General features: G+C 34.9%; 2 protein-coding genes and 1 non-coding gene across 3 annotated transcripts; 2 read left to right on the top strand and 1 right to left on the bottom strand.

Annotated features, from left to right (window-relative positions):
- The first annotated feature begins 2120 nt into the window (after positions 1 to 2120).
- On the top strand, positions 2121 to 2192 carry TRNAQ-UUG (transfer RNA glutamine (anticodon UUG)). The gene has a single exon. It is a non-coding gene; the product is annotated as a tRNA-Gln (tRNA).
- Positions 2193 to 6737: 4545 nt separating this feature from the next.
- LOC132052540 (probable protein S-acyltransferase 7) lies at positions 6738 to 13420 on the top strand. Its single transcript, XM_059444129.1, has 5 exons — positions 6738 to 7060; positions 9015 to 9197; positions 10812 to 11108; positions 12236 to 12469; positions 12627 to 13420. Exons 1-5 carry the CDS (start codon positions 6962 to 6964, stop codon positions 13137 to 13139), a joined length of 1326 nt encoding a protein of 441 aa, XP_059300112.1. The 5' UTR covers positions 6738 to 6961; the 3' UTR covers positions 13140 to 13420.
- Positions 13421 to 13709: 289 nt separating this feature from the next.
- LOC132052539 (mitochondrial import inner membrane translocase subunit TIM8) lies at positions 13710 to 16032 on the bottom strand. Its single transcript, XM_059444128.1, has 2 exons — positions 15874 to 16032; positions 13710 to 14144 (listed from the first exon to the last, which is right to left on the bottom strand). Exons 1-2 carry the CDS (start codon positions 15919 to 15921, stop codon positions 13956 to 13958), a joined length of 237 nt encoding a protein of 78 aa, XP_059300111.1. The 5' UTR covers positions 15922 to 16032; the 3' UTR covers positions 13710 to 13955.
- Between the last annotated feature and the right edge of the window lie 2745 nt (positions 16033 to 18777).

Genomic DNA, 18777 nt, shown 5'->3' with positions numbered 1-18777 from the left:
CATTGGCTAACCTTTTCTTTTTTGGTTAAGTGGCAGGGTTTCATATCCTAAAAGAAAGGGGCCCCATATGGAACTTTTGTTATGTCATCTCCCAATCATATAGGCACTAAGCTTAAAATTCATGCATTAAATTGGTTGAGGGGTACGTTAGATTCCCTTTTTTTTTCTGTACAAAAATGTGCTCTTATTCAGCAGAAAGAATAGATCGTAAAGTGACGGAAATCAAAGACCCACCAATGTTTGCAATTTGGCATCAATAATACAAAGTGGCCGGGGCTATAATAGTGTCATCAATTACTACGCCATGGATGATGCAAATCATCAGAGTATAAACTGCTTTGGAAGCTCTGTTATAGGCTTATCTTGACTTGGTGGATTGTGCAATTGAACCAATTTCTTTGGAAATACTGATAATGTGGACTGTGGAGCATGATTGGCCAGGTTCTTTTCTATGTAAAGTTGGGTTTCACTGGAAGACGGGCCTCATCTACTTTGGCAACTATATATACGAGAAATTATAAATGTAATTCTGGGCAAACAATTTATTTTGCAACTCCACTAAATTAAAAATTGTTTCTCTTTTGGGTATCACCATTTGGTGTATTTATTAGGCATAGTAATTTGACTCATTAAAGGGGAAACCCTCCATATTAGGAAAGCAAACTTTGTTACAATATCATGCCATGACATTTTGAGCGCGCGCACACAAAAGAAATCACCTAGTATATAGTATATGACCGGGGTGTTCGGGTTATATGACCGGGGCGGGTGCGGCCATTGCCCGGGTGAACACCACGGGCAAAATCGATGTATATTTAGAGTAAATTTTCTACATGTTTATGTACATATACCCGAAACCAAAAAAATTACAGTGTATATTTAGAGTAAATTTTACGTGTTTATGTACATATATTAACTTTTGAACACCCTGAACAAATACAAAAGACTAGCTCAAGTGATTCAGTTGTTTTTTCCGAATACCCTGAATGAAAATCCTAGATCCACCACTGTATATGCCGACAGTAATACAGAGACTTTCCAGTATACATTAAAGAAAATGAGTCTTAGTCAGGTACTCAGGTTCACTATCCCTTCTATCTCTGGATAATTGCAATTAAAAGGTATGCTACTTTTGCTATCAAATACGTATATTAACTTTACTATATCTGCCGATTACAAAACGTGGTCCTACTTGAGAGTTAAGGGCGAAGACTGAAATAAGAAGTCATTTTAAACATAAAAAGATTCAAAATCATATTACCTTTTGAGTTGTCTTTTACTAGATAAACATGTAAGTCTCAGCACGACAAATCGAACTAAACCTCACAAACAGCTATTCATTAAAAATGTAGTTTTTTTTTTTTCCCGTGCCTTATCATCAATTAATATTGAAACCAAAATTTTCATTATTATCACCAATTCCACTTCTTTTTTTCTTTTTTTTTTGGGTACGTATTAATTCCAGTTCATGTTTGAGGTTGAAGTGAGATAATTTTTCTTGGATAAGGTTCATCTTCAATCCACCTTTATGATTAGAAAAGGAAAATAATGGGAGACAACAAGAGGACGAAACTTTAGGATTTTGTGGATGGTGTAATCCTCCAATTTCAGCAGCCACTAATCCCTTCGAATTACTTTACTTTCCTATCTTTGAAGCCATGAAGGACGTGGCTAATTTATCCTCAGCCCCATACAAAATGAATATACACACAAATATTTCATTCCTCTCCTTTTCCTTTCCTTTCTTCTATCTAAGTTCTCTTTTTCTTTTGACATGTTATTTAAATATGAGGTGAAAATTATCCAAGCCTATTGAAGGAGACAATAGCTCGTTCTCCCAATTAATTATGTAGGACAACCTAACACCCCATCCATTAATACATGCCTCGAGACTGAATGAAATCACAATCTAGTAATTGCAACAGAACCTAAATCAAATATATGTACCAAACGTGTCTTTCCTTTTAACTTGCTTTGCCCTAAACTCCTACTATAACGAGCCGATTTCCACCTAAATGATGTTTGCAAATTGTTCTTTTCTAAAGCAAAAAAGATCATCGTTCTGATCATGACTTGAAACCAATTATATGATCCTAAGACTGGAGGAATAGAGGACGTCAGGTTCTATGGTGTAGTGGTTAGCACTCTGGACTTTGAATCCAGCGACCTGGGTTCGACTCCCGGTAGGACCTTTTTTCTGACAAGTTCTCCTTTTTTTCTTTTTGTCTCCTCTATCCCATAAAGGTAGAGATAAGGCATGGGGGTATGTTGTTGTTGCTCTCATTCACAAAGTAACCTTGAAATGGTTTTGGGAAAAGATCATGGATGCCTCCTCAAACAAAAAAAATTACCCGCCCATACCCCCATTACTTATGTATTCCCAGAAAAAATTAAAAATATTTACCTGAGATGCCCCCCAGTTACCCTCAGTAATGATACCAACATGGTATATAAATATACTAAGATGGTATTATGCAAAATGTTTCAATCCTTCTCTTAGTCCTCCATGATACCATCATGGTATATAAATATACTGAGATAGTGTTGTGAAAAATGCTTCAGTCCTTCTCTTAGTCCTCCATGATACCATCATGGTATATAAAATATACTAAGATGGTATTATGGATGATCATATTCATATACCGTGATGGTATCATAAAGAACTACTTCAGTCCTTCAATGAAACACTCCTCTATGATATTATCGCTGTATATACATATACTATGATTGTATCATGGAGGACTGCCTCAGTCCTTTAATGAGACACCTCTCAATACTATGATACCCTCGTGGTATATAAATATACTGAGACGGTATCATATAGGACTGCTTCAGTAGTTCTCTTAGTCCTCTATGATACCATCATGGTATATAAATATACCGCAATGATATCATGGAGGAAGGGGTTTCGGAGAGGGGGGCACGTCGTGTAAATAGTTTTGGGCGAGGGGGTACGGCGGGTAATTAGTTTAGAAGGGGCATGGGTCCGGTAATTATTTTATTGGAATTTTTACTTGTAGTAGCTTCTTTTAAGACCTAATTATTAATAATAATTACTCTTTCATTTAATTATAATTAATAGCTATAGGGATTTTGTAAATTACCATTCGTAGCTACACCAAAATACATAGAATTGGAGTGGCTGAAGTGGTTATTGGGCGAGGCTCTCCCCCTGCCCGCCCAGGTTCAAACCTGACCAACAACATTTCTTTTCTTCAATATTTTCCCTAGCTTCTTTTTCTTGTATTTGAGTGTATTTCGGCATATGTATTTGGCTCATATTTGTATCTATATGTATTTGGCTTGAGTGTATTTTTTCATATGTATTTGGCCTGAGTGATTTGTATCTAAATGTACAAGACAAAAAGCTCAAATACATATAGGATACAAGACATATGACATACATTCAAATAAAGTTCAAATACACGTGACATCAGATACATGTGACATCAAATACATATGAGATACCATATGAGCCAAATACAAATACACTCAAAATACAAGGAGAAGAAGCCAGGAAAAATATGTAAGTAAAGTAATGTTGTTGGCTGGGTTCGAACCTGGGCGGGCAAGGAAAGAGCCTCGTCCAAATACATGCGAAATACACAGCTTCTCAAATACACGCGAATTCACACGTATTCTGCTGTATGTTAGCAACGAGCTGAAATTATGAAATGGTAGCTACGGTTTGTAAGTGCCACCTTTAAGGTAGTTATTACTGTAAATTTGCCTATTTTATTTTTGGAAGGTATTTAGTTAGTTTCCCTATGGTTTTAGATAGGTCCAGTCCCATGTTAATCTAAGGCCCAAAAGTGGTGATTGTATCAGGTATGATTAACTAGGCCAAAATCATGCGCCAGAAAAGAGTCTAGTGATTAATTGGGCCAACAAACTTCTGTTCACAGGGGCATTGGCATTTGTATGGGCTTATTTATCATTGAAGTCACGAGTCGTTTGGCAAAAGAAGTAATTGCACGGCAAATCCTTCAAATGAACTGGTCTTTAATTTTTGTTCTTCAAATGGGCTGGTCTTTAATTTCCCCCCTTCAAAATCGAACTTATGTGTAACAGGGTATAAATTCTTTAAGGGATCTGGCATAACTTGTTAATATTATGATTCGTAAGTTATGTCATTCTAAGCATAAGTTCGAGTTTGAAGGCTAAAAATTAAAAACATCCCATTTGAAGGATAAAAATAGAACAACACAAAATAGGGCCAATTTCAAACGATCCCTTGGCAAGAAAACAGATCATTTGCACTTTTGTACCTATTTTGTGCTGGTCTTAATTTTTTAACATGATACGCTTTAAAGAAAAAAACTTGCGCCCAGCGTAAGTTCGATTTTGAAAGACAAAAATTAAAGACCAGCTCATTTGAAGGGCAAAATTAAAGACTAGTCCATTTGAAGGGCAAACCGTGCAATTACTTGCAAGAAAACCTGAAGACTACTTGGCATTTTTTGCCATGGACGTGGTACGCAAAATTATAGAAAGACGTTCGATTGAAATGCTTTCTGTTATTATCTTAAAAGAAATAATGAAAAAGACAACGAATAAGTAGAATGCAACTGTATAGTTGGCACTTGACATTGGTTGTTGGCAGTTGGCATCGCACATTAATACCTATTATAATAATTCCAATCAATTACTAATACAAGTGTATTGTTTAATAGTACTATTTTAGTTTTTCTTGGGACACCTTTGCGTTTCTGGGTCAACTCAAATACCGAATTAGTTGGTAAACTACCAGTTATCCTCAAATGTGTAGAGTGTGTGGCTGTATTGAAAATTTCCAATCCAGGCTGCAAAGTATGTATTCATAAACAGATCACAATCAAGAGATCGTGGTAATTGATGTTTGCATTTATATAATAATCTCGACCTTTTACGTGATTTTAATTAGATGTCAAGCCATAAAGATTTGTATCTTTTAATACTTGATTATGTATCTTTTAATACTTGATTATGAACCATCTACTTTGTTAAAACCTTGTTGAATTAGACTTACTAATTTGTTAGAGCATGGCTGAGGGCTTGAGGCCATCTGGCCGTAGTCAGTTGTATAATTGACGTTTCGTTAAAACCTTATTGAATTAGACTTACTAATTTGTTAGAGCATGGCTGAGGGCTTGAGGCCATCTGGCCGTAGTCAGTTGTATAATTGACGTTTCGGAGTACCTTTTTTTTTTTTTACAAGAAGAATGGTGGCAACTGTTTTTAGGCGTCATTGAATCATAAATGGGTTTTAATGCATAATTAAAAGTTTTTTCCTATTGATTTTAAAGACATGAAGTTTTCATATCATTTGATTTCGTAATGTATAATTAAGGTCAATGTTTAACTTTTTAGTATTATAGAATCTGAATTTCCGATTAAATATTTATGTCTTAAAATTGATGGATATATAAATTAAAGAGGATATTAACTTACCCCGAACAACTAGTGAATATCTTTATTTGTTTTTCGCCTTTGCATATCCAAATTGTATATTTGGAGAAGAACTCGATTTACCTATATCAAAATCTTTGATAGTATTTAAGTTTGATCTTATTGTAAGTACCTGAAATCGTGACAAGTTAGTGTTATTTTTAGTTTATGACTAAGTTACGTTTTGATACATAAAATATAAATCGGGGGATTTCGAATTCTATTGCGATATTGGTTAAATTCATTATCGATTCCAATTGTTTATTAACTCCTAATTGATGTCGTTTGTACTAGATATATTAGTGGACCATCCACCATTTGATGTTCTATTATGCTGACATACCTTATTGAGTAGTTGTGGTAATTTACAGTTGAATTTATTTTTTATTACATGTGGGTTAATGTTGTGACAATTTATAACAATGACTTTCACACAAATAATCATCTTTAGTTGGAATTTTTTTGTTTCACCAGTGCTACACCACAGTAAAAGATGGGTAATTTGGAACTTTGGAAAGAGAAAGGGTCGGGAATTCCATAATTTGTCCTCCACTTCCGCAATCCAAAATACTTGCCTTCAATCATTACAATAGCCACTCATTCCTCAGGCTAAAATTTTAGGGTGTGTTTGGAACGAATCATTTTTTTATTTCGAAAAATAAATGACTGTTCACTTATTTTGTATATTTAATAAGTAAATAAGAATATTCTTTTAAATTTTTAATGTATAATTTAAACAAACACTATAAGAATGTAATTGAGATGGATGTGAAGTCGGGTTGGGGTGGATGGAGTATTGAGGTTTGGTGGGGGTGGAAACTAGAAACAACACAATCCACATCACTCGTGAGACTTGGTTTCCTTGTGTAACAAAAAATCATTTTTCTATTTTTAAAGAATTTATTTTCAATCCAAGGTCTATCCAAACAACCTCTTTACCCACAAAGGTATTTGGCCTTTTCGAACTCTATCTCTAATTCATTAGAGGCACGGAAAACAACGAGATCGAAAATTATTCAAACTAACATATTGGAAATCAATCGGCTAAAGGGTAAGATTTGCGTAGACTCACCCTCCCTGCCCCACTTGTAGCACCACATTAGGTATGTTTTTTAATAGAAACAAGTTTTTTCTGAAAAAGTTTTCTACCAAACACACCATTAAATCTAAAACCAACTTGGAAAGTATTCCATTCAAATCTACTGTATAATATATAATTAACGCCGCCACCGCCCATTTAGTAAAAAAAAAAAATTCACTCCCTTTTTATAACACGGGAGTATCACCGTGATGTGACGCCATCTCCCTCGTGGCTAACACAGTCAACGTGATTCCCAGATTTTCAGTCAAATTGCAAAATAGAAGAGATACTGGAGCAGTACTAATTGCAATAATAAAAGTTATAGACAAAAATAAACAAATAAAAAGCCGCCTTTTTTCCTTTAGTGCTTTCTTTTCATTGACCTTTTCCCGATTCAATTTGTACAGCTTTTTTCTTCCCTAATTAGAGAGAGAAAGAGAGAGAAAAAAAGATATGAATGGAGTTGCTCCGCCGAGGAGTTCCGGTTCCGACGGCGGCGGTGTCGATAATACGGCGCTTCTCAGAGCCTATCAGACCTGGAAAGGCAGTAATGTAAGTAATCGATTTTTAACTATTTTAAGCATATTTAGGTTTTATAATTATTATTAGTGTGATTTTGTATTTTTCTGCTTAAATTTTTTTCAATTGAATTCTCGGTTTTAGTGGAATCGATTTATTTCTGCTTCTCCTACTTTAAGCATATTTTAGGTTTTGTAATGATAATTAGTGTGATTTTGTATTTCCTGCGTAAGTTTTTCTCCAACTACCTTTTGTACAAGTCTGATAATTTCAGTGGAATCGATTTGTTATTTTGATCTCTAGCTGCTAGAGATAGTTGAAATCAACGATATTATTGAACTCATTATTTCCACCTACTTTAAGCATATTTTAGGTTTTATAATGATTATTACTCTGATTTTGTATTTTTTCTGCTTAAAATTTTTTGTAGGAGTTTTGATTATTTCAGTGGAATGGATTTATTATTTTGGATCTCTAACTGTTTGAGATAGTTGAAATCACGATATTATTGAACTCATTATTTCCCTCATTTTCAGATTATTTGAACTTCATAGTCCATATTATGGAATTACTTTTGTAATTCACGTGGTAGATTTTAGCTTTAAAAAATAAGTTTTTGATAGCAGTTTTGTATTATAACATCTGTTTTATCGAGTTTTGGCCTGTAAGAATACACAGTAGTCAGGAGATAGTATTTGGTTTCCTTGTTGGTTTCCTTGTTTCAATTTATTTTGGAGGTTCAGCAGAGGTTTGTGATGACATGTCATTTAGATTGGAGATAAGAGTGTGTTTGAGCTAATTAAGCTCATCCAGAAATAGAAATAAGAAATAAAAAAAAGAGGGCAGCCCGGTGCACAAAGCATCCCGCGTTAGCAAGGTCCAAGTAAGGGCCGCATCCCAAGGGGTGTGATGTAGACAGCCTAACCTAATGCAAGCATTAGTGGCTGCTTCCACGGCTCGAACCTGTCACCTATAGGGCACATAGAGACAACTTTGCCGTTGCTCCAAGCTCCCCTTCAAATAAGAAATAAAATGGTATGCAATTATAATATGCTCTCAGAATCATTATCAGGTGGGAAAGTGATGTTGCTCGGTTGTGCATTAGTTGAGGAAAGATCTCCTGCAGCTAGGGTAGTGAATTATTAAGTGGTAAGGTTTCAACGTAGGTAAAGAGTTAGTATATGATTGAGCTTGCATCCGAGGATGTGGTCTAGCGGTGAATGAAGTGGGATGAAAACCATGGAAGTTTAGGGTGAAAATGCGAGTAAGACAAAAATGTTATGTGATTTCTTTTCTTTTGCCTAAGACTTGGTGGCGAGAGTTACCCTGTACCTGTGCTGTTAGGTAGCAGGTACCTAATGGAATAATTGAGGTTTCCATAAGCTGAAGATCAAAACAAAAGGGAAAAAAAGTTGCAAGAGTCGTTTAGTAACCTTAGGTATCTCTCTGGGAATCAGAAGTAAGTACGAGAGTCCAAAAAGCATAATTGCAGCAAAATTCTGTATTCCGACTCTCTAAAGAGAAAAAAAGAATAAACAGTGAGGTAATACTTGTAGACCCCAAAATCTTCTCCTCATCCAGAATAAATACTACAGTACTATACAAAATCAAATAACTTGAAGGAAAGGAAAGGAAAAGAAGAAAAAACATAAGCTATCCCAACTTATCAAAGAAAGGGAAAAAACCATAAGCTACCCCAAAAAAGGGAAGTACTATACTATCTATTTCCAGAACCTTGTGCAAAACCAATTAGGTACATACAAATACATTAAGTCGAAAATTTTACTGCTAACAGAACTTTACTGACATTGCCTTTTGCCATAAAGAGCAGCATGTATAGTTGGCATGTTATCCCAGTTAGCTATATTGTTGTTTGTTGCTAAAATTTTGACATTCTTTTCTTTTTGCATTTCTGGTTGTCTTAATTAGCACATCTCATGATTTGCTTACTCTTTCTAAATTTAAGTACTGCCTTTTGATTGTGCAGAAATTTTGTCTTCAAGGAAGGTTCATATTTGGGCCTGATGTGAGGTCGCTCTTTATGACTATCTTCCTTATAGTTGCCCCAGTTGCTGTGTTTTGCATCTTTGTTGCAAGGAAACTTGTAGATGATTTTGCTGGTCACTGGGGGTGGTCTATCATGGTCGTAGCTGTTGTTTTTACAATATATGTAAGTGCTTATATTCTGTTTCCTTGAAAAATGTGTCATCAAAAATAAAATAAAATAATATACCTCTTGTATTTTATGGTTACATTGGTCGTCTTAGCTGGTTGAATTAAAGCAAGTGTTATGCCTTTTGATCATTTTCAGATAATGCAAGTCTCTCCTGATCACTTGTCTATCTTTCTATCTAATTATGTAAATACTGTGTCATTTACTTAGCCGTTCCTTTTGTTTCTTGCAAATGCATTCAATTTGGGCACTTAAGTCAGTCTGGTGATTTATGAATGAAAACAGGTTTCCTTTGCACAATAATTATAACTGTTGAAAACGTGTCAAAAAAGCCTAGGTATTTATGATATATTAACTGTGAACTAATCGCAAGATCATCTGCCATTGCTTAACTTTTTGGCTTTACATACTAGTTCTAGTCTGTTTAGATTTTTTTTTTGATAAAGTACATTGCTGGCATCAAGCCTCTTGTCTTGATAAAGTTCATAAAGGTAACAGGAATCTATTGGGGACAAGTATTGATTCCGTTTAATGTGAGGATATTCCATATGGATCTCCTATTCCTTTCATTCCAGATGCTGCAGCAGGTATCATCTTCCATAATATGTAGATTTCATGAATAATTATGTCAAACATATAAAATCGTCAGAGCATCCCGTACACCACCGTTGTGAAGAAAAAAAAGGCCATAGCATGCTTAGTTAGTTAAACAAGAGGTTAGGTACTTTTTTGTACGATGCAGATAATATTTTGAAGATGCTATTGGGTTCAAAGACCAAGTCCGTCTTCTCCCAATTTTTTGTAGTTGAACTAAATGAATTGTTGCTACTAAACAAAGATGGATTTGTTTCATAAATTACCTGATCCGATGCAGTGTGGATCAACTTTTGAGAATCTACTGAACAAAGAAGAGGCACTAAGTAATGCATAACAAGTGGAAGATGTCCTGCAGTCTATTTCAAAAACAAAAGTGAAAGTCTTTGCATGGAGAGCAGGGTGGTTTCATCTATTCTCAAGAGGCTAATAAAAGAAAGACAGAAAACTTTTACTAATTTGCCAGATTTGTTCTTGCCTTCACTACTTGCATAATTTCTATTAATTGCAAATTTTTGGCGTTTATTCCTTCCCTCTTTACTGTGTTGGTGGATTTAATTAACTTTTATTATTCAATAAAATTATTTACCTAATCCAAAAAAAAAAAAAAAAAAAAAAAAACTCTTTAACTTTTATTATACTGGTTCTTTTTACTTAGTACTGGTATTTGGGACACTTGATAGTGAGTTGGGTGGTGATGGAAGTTGGGATATTCCTTTATTTTCTTCTGCACTAGAGAATGACTCTAGTTTCTTGCAGGTTTATGTTCATTTCCTAGATATCATAAAAAAGTGGATGGCCTGTTTTCTTGTTTTACTAAGTATATCATGTTAATACAGACGACCTTCTGAATTCTTCGTATGAAAAAGGATTTCTGATGTTTCTTGCTAATTTCTATAACAGAAAGGAACTATTAATTGGGTTGTTTCCTTAACCTTTATTTTATGGCCAAGAGGGAATATAGATTCGTGAGTTAAAATAGAATGTAATAAAGGTTTTTTTTCTTCTTCTTAAAAGGTCTTAGTCCTGCTTCTAGTGACATCTGGAAGAGATCCTGGTATAGTTCCTCGCCATTCTCACCCTCCAGAGCTAGAAAACTTTGAAGGAAGTATTCCAGCTGGACCTGGTCGAACTCCACAATTACATTTGCCCCGTATGAAGGACGTGAATGTCAATGGAATAACTGTAAAAGTCAAATATTGTGATACCTGCATGCTGTACAGGCCTCCACGCTGTTCTCACTGTTCAATTTGCAATAACTGCGTGGAACGATTTGACCATCACTGTCCCTGGGTCGGGCAATGTATTGGATTGGTGAGCACTTTATCCTAGTGTCTGAAGATATTTTCCGCCTTACTGTTGCACCCTACAATATGTTCATGTCTTTGCAGTTTATTTTCCTCTAAAAAAACATATCTTTGCATTGCATGGATGGTTGTTGATGTCTTGCCCCTCGTTTTTCTTAGTGCAGTAATAAACACACTTCAAATTCTTATTTTCTTTATTAGTTTCATAACTTTAACTTCTCAGCAGGCAGTATTCCAAAAATTTCTTTAAGTCCGATTGTTGGCATTTTGAACAATTTGTGATGATTATTCATCATTTTATTTGTGAATAATTGGTTTTATAATTCTCCCTTTTGCGGATAATACTATGATTGTTGCCCAAAAGTTGCCTTGGATTCTGAGTTCGGAGTGATTTGATATCTGCAAACATACACAGTTAATTTTATATTCATGAGTAACAGTATCCTTCATTGGTGGGTTTGCCTATGTCCCAAAAGTATTTCTCTCAAGTCATTTTTCTCCTCTTTGTTCTGCCTGAATCCATAAAGCCTCAAGAACATGTTTTGGGTCATAAAATTCTTCTCTTCAAAAGTTTCAAGCTAGAATGGTACTTGACCGAGCTGTCAATCTGTAATGAACTTTTTCAATCCATGCACTCTTGAGGGTAACCGTACTGGCCAGTTCATAGCCAAGTTAGTTCTATAATATAGGATTCTTTTTCTATTAACAAAAAAGATATTTGATAGTTTTCTTGTCAGACAAGAAGAAGCCTTGCAATGATCAAGTGTATCAACTTAAAATTGTCTAACTGCTAATTTGAGATTACAGAATGAGTGATTTGGGTGGGCACTGCTCTTGTTTTTTATTCTTTTATTTTTCTCTACATAATATTTTATGTAAAATATTTCTGATTGCCATCTGCACATCTTCTTCTCGCTTGATCCTGGTAGAAAATCTTGCTTCTCCCTTTTTGCGATAGAGGACATCTTGGTCTGTATGTTCTGAAATATGTTGCTAGAACTCATTCCGAATTTTGGCAGGAAACTATTTTGCTAGTCTGAACAAAGGTTCTACTTTTTAAGCGCCTTCATGCAAATTTCCAACTGAAATGCTTTAGCCTTCATATTTGTAACTATATTCTGTTTGGTGGTGCAGAGGAATTACCGTTTCTTCTTCATGTTTGTCTTTTCAACAACTCTTCTTTGCTTATACGTCCATGGCTTCTGCTGGGTCTATATTAGAAGGATCATGGATGGTGAGCAGACCAACGTCTGGAAAGCAATGGGCAAAACTCCTGCCTCCATTGTGTTAATTGTTTATACATTCATATCAGTCTGGTTTGTTGGTGGCCTGACTGTCTTCCATCTTTATCTTATTGGCACAAACCAGGTAATATATTCTTCTTGACAGCTGGAGTGTTTCAGATGTTTTCCCTTCTTTTTCTTTTTTTCTTCAGTTCTCTAAATGATTCAAACTCGTGAAGGCCTTCAATTTTCAAGGATTTGATTACTTGATGTTTTTGACGATGTATTCTATCTACTTGCAGTCGACATATGAGAACTTCAGATATCGATATGATCGGCGGATCAATCCCTTTGACAAAGGTGTATTCCAGAACTTCTTAGAGATATTCTGCACCAGTATTCCTCCTTCCAAGAACAGATTCAGGGCCAAAGTGCAGAGAGAACCTGGGATACCAGCTCGTGAAGTGGCTGGTGGTTTTGTTAGTCCAAACTTGGAGAAAACAATGAGCGACTTAGAAATGGGAAGGAAGCCAGGTTGGCATGAGACTGCAGCAGCAACCGGTGATTTTGAAGGACAACCGAGATACGATAATCAATTAGATAAGGATGAAGAGGTCTCGGCTGCATCCCCAGAGCTAAACAACACCACCTTGGCTGAGGGACGTAGTATCCTACATCCCAGGCGCTCTAGTTGGGGAAGAAGAAGTGGAACTTTGAATATACCACCTGATGTAATTGCCATGGCATCGGAAATTGGAGAGTCTAATCGGACTACTGTCAGTGATAGTGCTTACCGGATTGAAAACCAGCTATAGTAGTTGGGCTGTATGCTGTTAAATTATTGTAGAAGAACCGAACTGACAAGTAGAGATCTTAAGCCATAAGGATGATTCCGTAAATGCACGGGATCAGGTTATCCTTGAGGAGGTGTGCTGTTGTGTGTATAATTCTATTTTTCTTCTACTTTTAGTTTTCTTTTGTTGGAAAGTTATTTGGAATGTGCTTAATCTGCAAAGAGAGAAAAAAAAATATTCTTACCAGTAATGGCTTCCAACTGTTATATGTGATATATTGTGAAGATTCAAATTCTATTCTACTTTGTCCCTTCTTTCTCTTTTGGGTAATTGTCTTAAGTTATCACCATTGTGCTCCAGATGTGCACTCTCCTTGACCGTGTTTGTCTTCGATAAGAAGGCAATATTAGGAAGGAAAAGAATTATACTTTACGTCTTCCGTTTTCCTTCAACGCCCTCCATCAGCAAGGTTATAGAATGAAGGGGTACAATGAATTTTAGATTATTTTCAGACTGCCAGAGGAATAAAGATAGGTTATTTAACTTCAAATAGAGAATTTGCGAAAAAACCTAGCAGATTTGCACGTAAGCTCCAAAAAAACTGAACTAATCAATTTATTAATCTACACTTCAAATTCCCAAAAGAGAGATGCCATCCATCTGCTGTTAGTAAATTAACCATCTCGGAACAGAAAACATCCATAAATCGCACAACAAGTGTATTGAGAATAGTTCTTTGTGAGAATTGTAATTGCTACCACCTAAAATGGAAGTACATTTTAGTTTCATTGGCACAAAGGAATGGGAAAGTGTGCGTATTATGCAGCTAATTGCTCTTCACTGCATGTTCTGAAACCGTTTGACAATCATGAGGCTCATTTCCATATAGCGTTGTGCACAGTTGGTTAGACAATTAGTTTCACTGGAGCTGAACTTGCTTCCAGGTGTTCCAGTGATACATTTATCCCAGCAAGCACTTGTAAGCTTTCCAACCATTTCATTGATCATGGCCCTTTCCTTCTCTTGCTGTAGAAATTAAAAATTGAGGAGCAAATATTAGTGAGATGAAGACACTGACCATATCAGAACACTAGGGCTACTAAGAAAAGCAAAACCCAACAGTTACTGGAGAACTGATATTTATAAGTTGCTCAAATGAAATTTGCATGTAGCTATAGTACGATCAAACTATGATAAAGATAAATGAGCTCAAAAGTTATCTTATCACTAGCTTAAAAGCTGCAAATTTATTCAAAGAGCTTCATAAGATAAATGAGCTCAAAATTTATTCAAATAGCTTCATAGGAAACTTTTGGGTGGTTTCAGTAATCCTGTCCATTTAAGAATTTGCCACAAAAATGATGCCATATTGCTCGGATCTCAAAAATGATGAAGGATCCGCACCTATGTCCATTTTTGAGGAGTCCGAGTAACATAGGCCACACATACAGTCTTCCAGTCTTCTTTAAGCTTTGCTAAGGTCCAAAAGAAACGTGGCATCAAAATCACAAATTTAACTGAGTCAAATAATGGTTCACCTCATCCAATCTTATTGTGCATGCATGTAAATACGGTAGTGAGCAGTCAAGTTAGACAAGTATCAAATCATCTTTGTATGTTCTGAAATAGATGATTATTCTACAGTACCACCTCATGTTAGAGCTTAGAGGGTTTTCCTGGTGATTGCTAGTGCCTTATCTTCAGTTCCACAAAACTAGGAAACAATTTCTCAACTAACTAGACCAATATTTATAGATTATTGAGCACTGCACCATTTTAAAACAATGCTGTGTTAAATTATTTGATCTCTTTGTCCATAGTATCTTGCTTTAACAGTTAGAATGCCACAATTAGTTTTCAGTTATCTTGCCAGTATAAAAATTGTTTCAGGATGAGAGATCCATGTGAGTTAACAACAATACTCTAACCAGAGCTACCAGCACATTTCTAATATTAGAGTAATAAGATTCAAAATAAAAAAAACAAAAACGACACTTTTGTGTTCTTTAAACCATTTGACTAAATCAGTCAAGTGTCGTCCGAACACAATGGAATTCCATTTAAAGCTCCAAGCATCTCAAAGGGTGACAAGTAGAAGTGCAAAGAAAAGCCTACCAGTCAATTTAGTGGGCACAAACTTTGGAGACGAGGGTTCAACTCCCAACAGAGACCAAAAAAAAAAAAAACACTAGGTGATTTCTTTCCATCTACCTAAGCCTTGGTGACTAGAATTATCTGATACCTCTGCCGATGGGAAATAGTAATTACTCGGTGGAATAGTGGAGCACCCAAAAAAAAAAAAAAAAGCACTTGTCCGAGACTCAAGTATTTAGCCACTTCCAAGTCTGAATGCATCAGTTTAGAAATTGGCATAAAAGCTTAATTCGAAAAGAAGGAAAAAAAAATCAAGTACTCATTCAAATCCTTTACAACAAGACTGAAATCCCACAAAGTGGAAAATATCAAGATTGGTTCCTTTCTGAAAGTGACCTACCTTAATCTATAATACCATTAATACAGGAGACAGCTTTCTCCTATGGCCTCAAAACTGAATATCCAAAAGAAATTTTAGAAGACTTAGTTCGATGCTAGTACAATTAAAGGTAAAGCATATAAAAACAAACTCAGAAGCCGCATCATAATAGCTAAAACTACATCACATCGGAAAAAAAAAAAAAGTATACAAATGGTTCATGAGTTGAGTACAAAGCTGAATGGACTAATAAAGTCATAGAAATAATCAGAAGAAACTCACATTGAGAAAATTCTGCAATTCTGGGGACTGAAGAGCTGAAGGATCCATCCAAACTTTCACTCAAATCTAATTTTACGGATGTTTTATTGACTGCAACCTTATACAAAACCCTAACTGATTCAATCGGAAGATGAACAAGAATTAGATAGACACTTGTGTTGGATTGGCCCATAAGTTTTAACAAAGGGCAATTTGCACGATTGTCACTCGTTGGGGGTGGTCTTTAATTTTTGACCCTCAAATTGCTGCTTTTTAAATTTTTGGTCCTTCGCCTAAAATATTCCGACGTTTTTTGGTTCGAATCCCGACTTAGTCATAAAAATAAAATAAAAATTCGCAAGGCAAGCTTTTACAAAAAATTTGCCTTATGCGGCAGACTTTGCCTTAAGGCATAACTAAAAGTCTGCCGGATACGACAGACTTTACCATATAAGGCAAACTTTTAGTTATGTCTTAAGGAAAAGTCTACCTTATGCGGCAGACTTTAGTTAAGGCATAACTAAAAGTCTGCCGGAGGAGGCAGACTTTGCCTTATAATGAGGACTTTTAAACTTTTAGTTATGCCTTTGCCTTGAAATTTTTTTTTTTTACTGAGCGGCGGTTTGAACTCAGAACCTCAAGGTATTTTCGGCCACCTTTTTAAGCGAAGGGCAAAAATTAAAGACTAGCAATTTGAAGGACAAATTTAAAGACCATATTTGGAAATCTTTAAATTTTGATAAACCCAAGTGCGAAAGAATGGCAATCCCCAAAAAAAAATGAAGTTTTGGACTTCTAAGCCCATTGATCTCCGTAAGTTGACGGCCCCTCAAGAGTGGGTCATTCGCACAAATGTCCCCATTTTGGGGTGGTCTTTAATTTTTGCACTTTAAGACTTTTGCCCATTAAAAGTATGCCCCCGACAAAAACTTTTGAAAATTCAACAAAAAATGGTCAAAAGCACATTAAGCTCTGCGAAAAAGGATAAAGAACATATGCCCCAAAAGGCATAACTCCATTTTTCGAACACTACAATAAATTCTAAAAATAATACACAACTTATGTCGGATAACATAATTCCTACAGAACTTATGCCGAATGAAGCAAAGGTTCAGTTTCCAAAGATAACCGTTACAAAACTTATACCGTGTGAAGCGGATTTGGATATTTTCACTAAATGAGCAGAAGGGACAAAAAATAAAGACTACAAATATGAGATGCAAAAATTAAAGACCACTTTAAAAGAAGGGCACTTCCGCAAATCCGAAGGACAAAAACTTGGGAAATCTGCAAAGTGGCAATCCCCGAAAAAAAACGAAGTTTTGGAACATTGATCTTATTTTTATTTAGTCATTCGCACAAATGTCCCCATTAATTAATTTACACTTCATTTTCGCTAAGCATAAATTCGATGTGTACGATAAAATTTTCAAAACTCAACATAAAAATGGTAAAATATCTACAAAATATAAAGAACATATGCCCCAAAAGGCATAACTCCATTTTTCTCACTCTCCTCCCTACACCTTCTCCCTCCCTTCAGCTCTCTCTTGCCATGAAAAATATTCAAAGTTCTTCAAAACTTATACCGTGTGAAGTGGATTCTGGATATTTTCTCTCTCTTAAGCTGCAAGGACAAAAATAAAACATAAAACAAAAATTAAGGCTCATTTCCCTTCCCATAGCGATTACCTTTCGAAATGAGGTAGAAATTCCAAAATCGGTGCCGCCACTAATAACCCAACTCACAAAAACAAAGTGTGACAAAAAAAAAGTGTAACCGTGTGTTTTTAATTTTGTGTGATCACAAAATATTTTTTTGTAAAATGCAAATGGAAAATGGAGTACATAGAAAATTTTCACAATATAATAAATGCGTTCAAAAATCATTTTATTATTTTGTATTCGCTTTTTTGGAGTTTTTTGTTAATTTTTAGTGCATCTATGTTTTTTTATGTATTCAATTTTTAGTGTAATAACTTTAACCAATAAAAATCACTAAAAAAAAATTTCAAATTAAGAAAACAACAAGTTGAATACAATTTTTTTTTTTTTATGTTTTTTGAATACCAAGTTATTGTTTTTTAACTACAATAAAAAAAAATGAATACAATGTAAAAGCTATAGATGAATACATTGGTTTAATACATTTATATGTCTATAAGCGTTGAATACATATGACTTTTGATTTTAAAAAAGAATTTTGTGATAATTTTTTGTTTGGCCATGAAAATTGTGAGTGTTTGAAAAATATAGTTTTTGTTTTATGAAAACTTGAAAAGCATTTTTTGAATACGTGCATCCGGTCACCTTGTAAGTTTATACGCCTATCTACAATATTAAAAGCGATTAATCTAGGTATGGCCAAAAATTTTAAACCCCCAAAGTGTAGTCATTTATGTAAAATTCCACGCAAAAACTTCCTCCAACTAGGGCTGGCTCTTTAGTTCTTCATGGGCCACAAAATAAGAGTTACTATTTGCCATCTCTATTAATTCGTTATGTCGAACTAGGGTGTTTATAGTTCGGTTTGAATCGGTACCATCTAAAAGATGATCAAATTAACTTAGTAGGTTTTTCAAATGTTAGAATCAAATCAAATCAATTAAGTCAATTTTTCATTGCTTCAGTTTTTGTCTATTTTTTCGATTTTTATTTAAATATATGACAATATACGTCCAAGCACATATTAAATTGACTATTTTCTAGCATAGCACTTCCAAATCAATTACTCTTATATGAGAAAATAAAGAAATATAAACCTAATCAAGTTATATTACTTTCTCCAAAATTTTGTATACATCATCTGAGAATTTAGCCATTTTCAAGGAACATACAAAATAAAAGAATAAAAAAAGAGTTCTTACGATGAATTTGTTTTTGTGCAGTAAATTATAGATCATATACCAAGATATCTCGATGAAT

The sequence above is a fragment of the Lycium ferocissimum genome, chromosome 4 (assembly GCF_029784015.1).
Source record: "Lycium ferocissimum isolate CSIRO_LF1 chromosome 4, AGI_CSIRO_Lferr_CH_V1, whole genome shotgun sequence".
Lineage (NCBI taxonomy): Eukaryota > Viridiplantae > Streptophyta > Magnoliopsida > Solanales > Solanaceae > Lycium > Lycium ferocissimum.
This window is presented reverse-complemented; position numbering and strand designations above follow the sequence as displayed.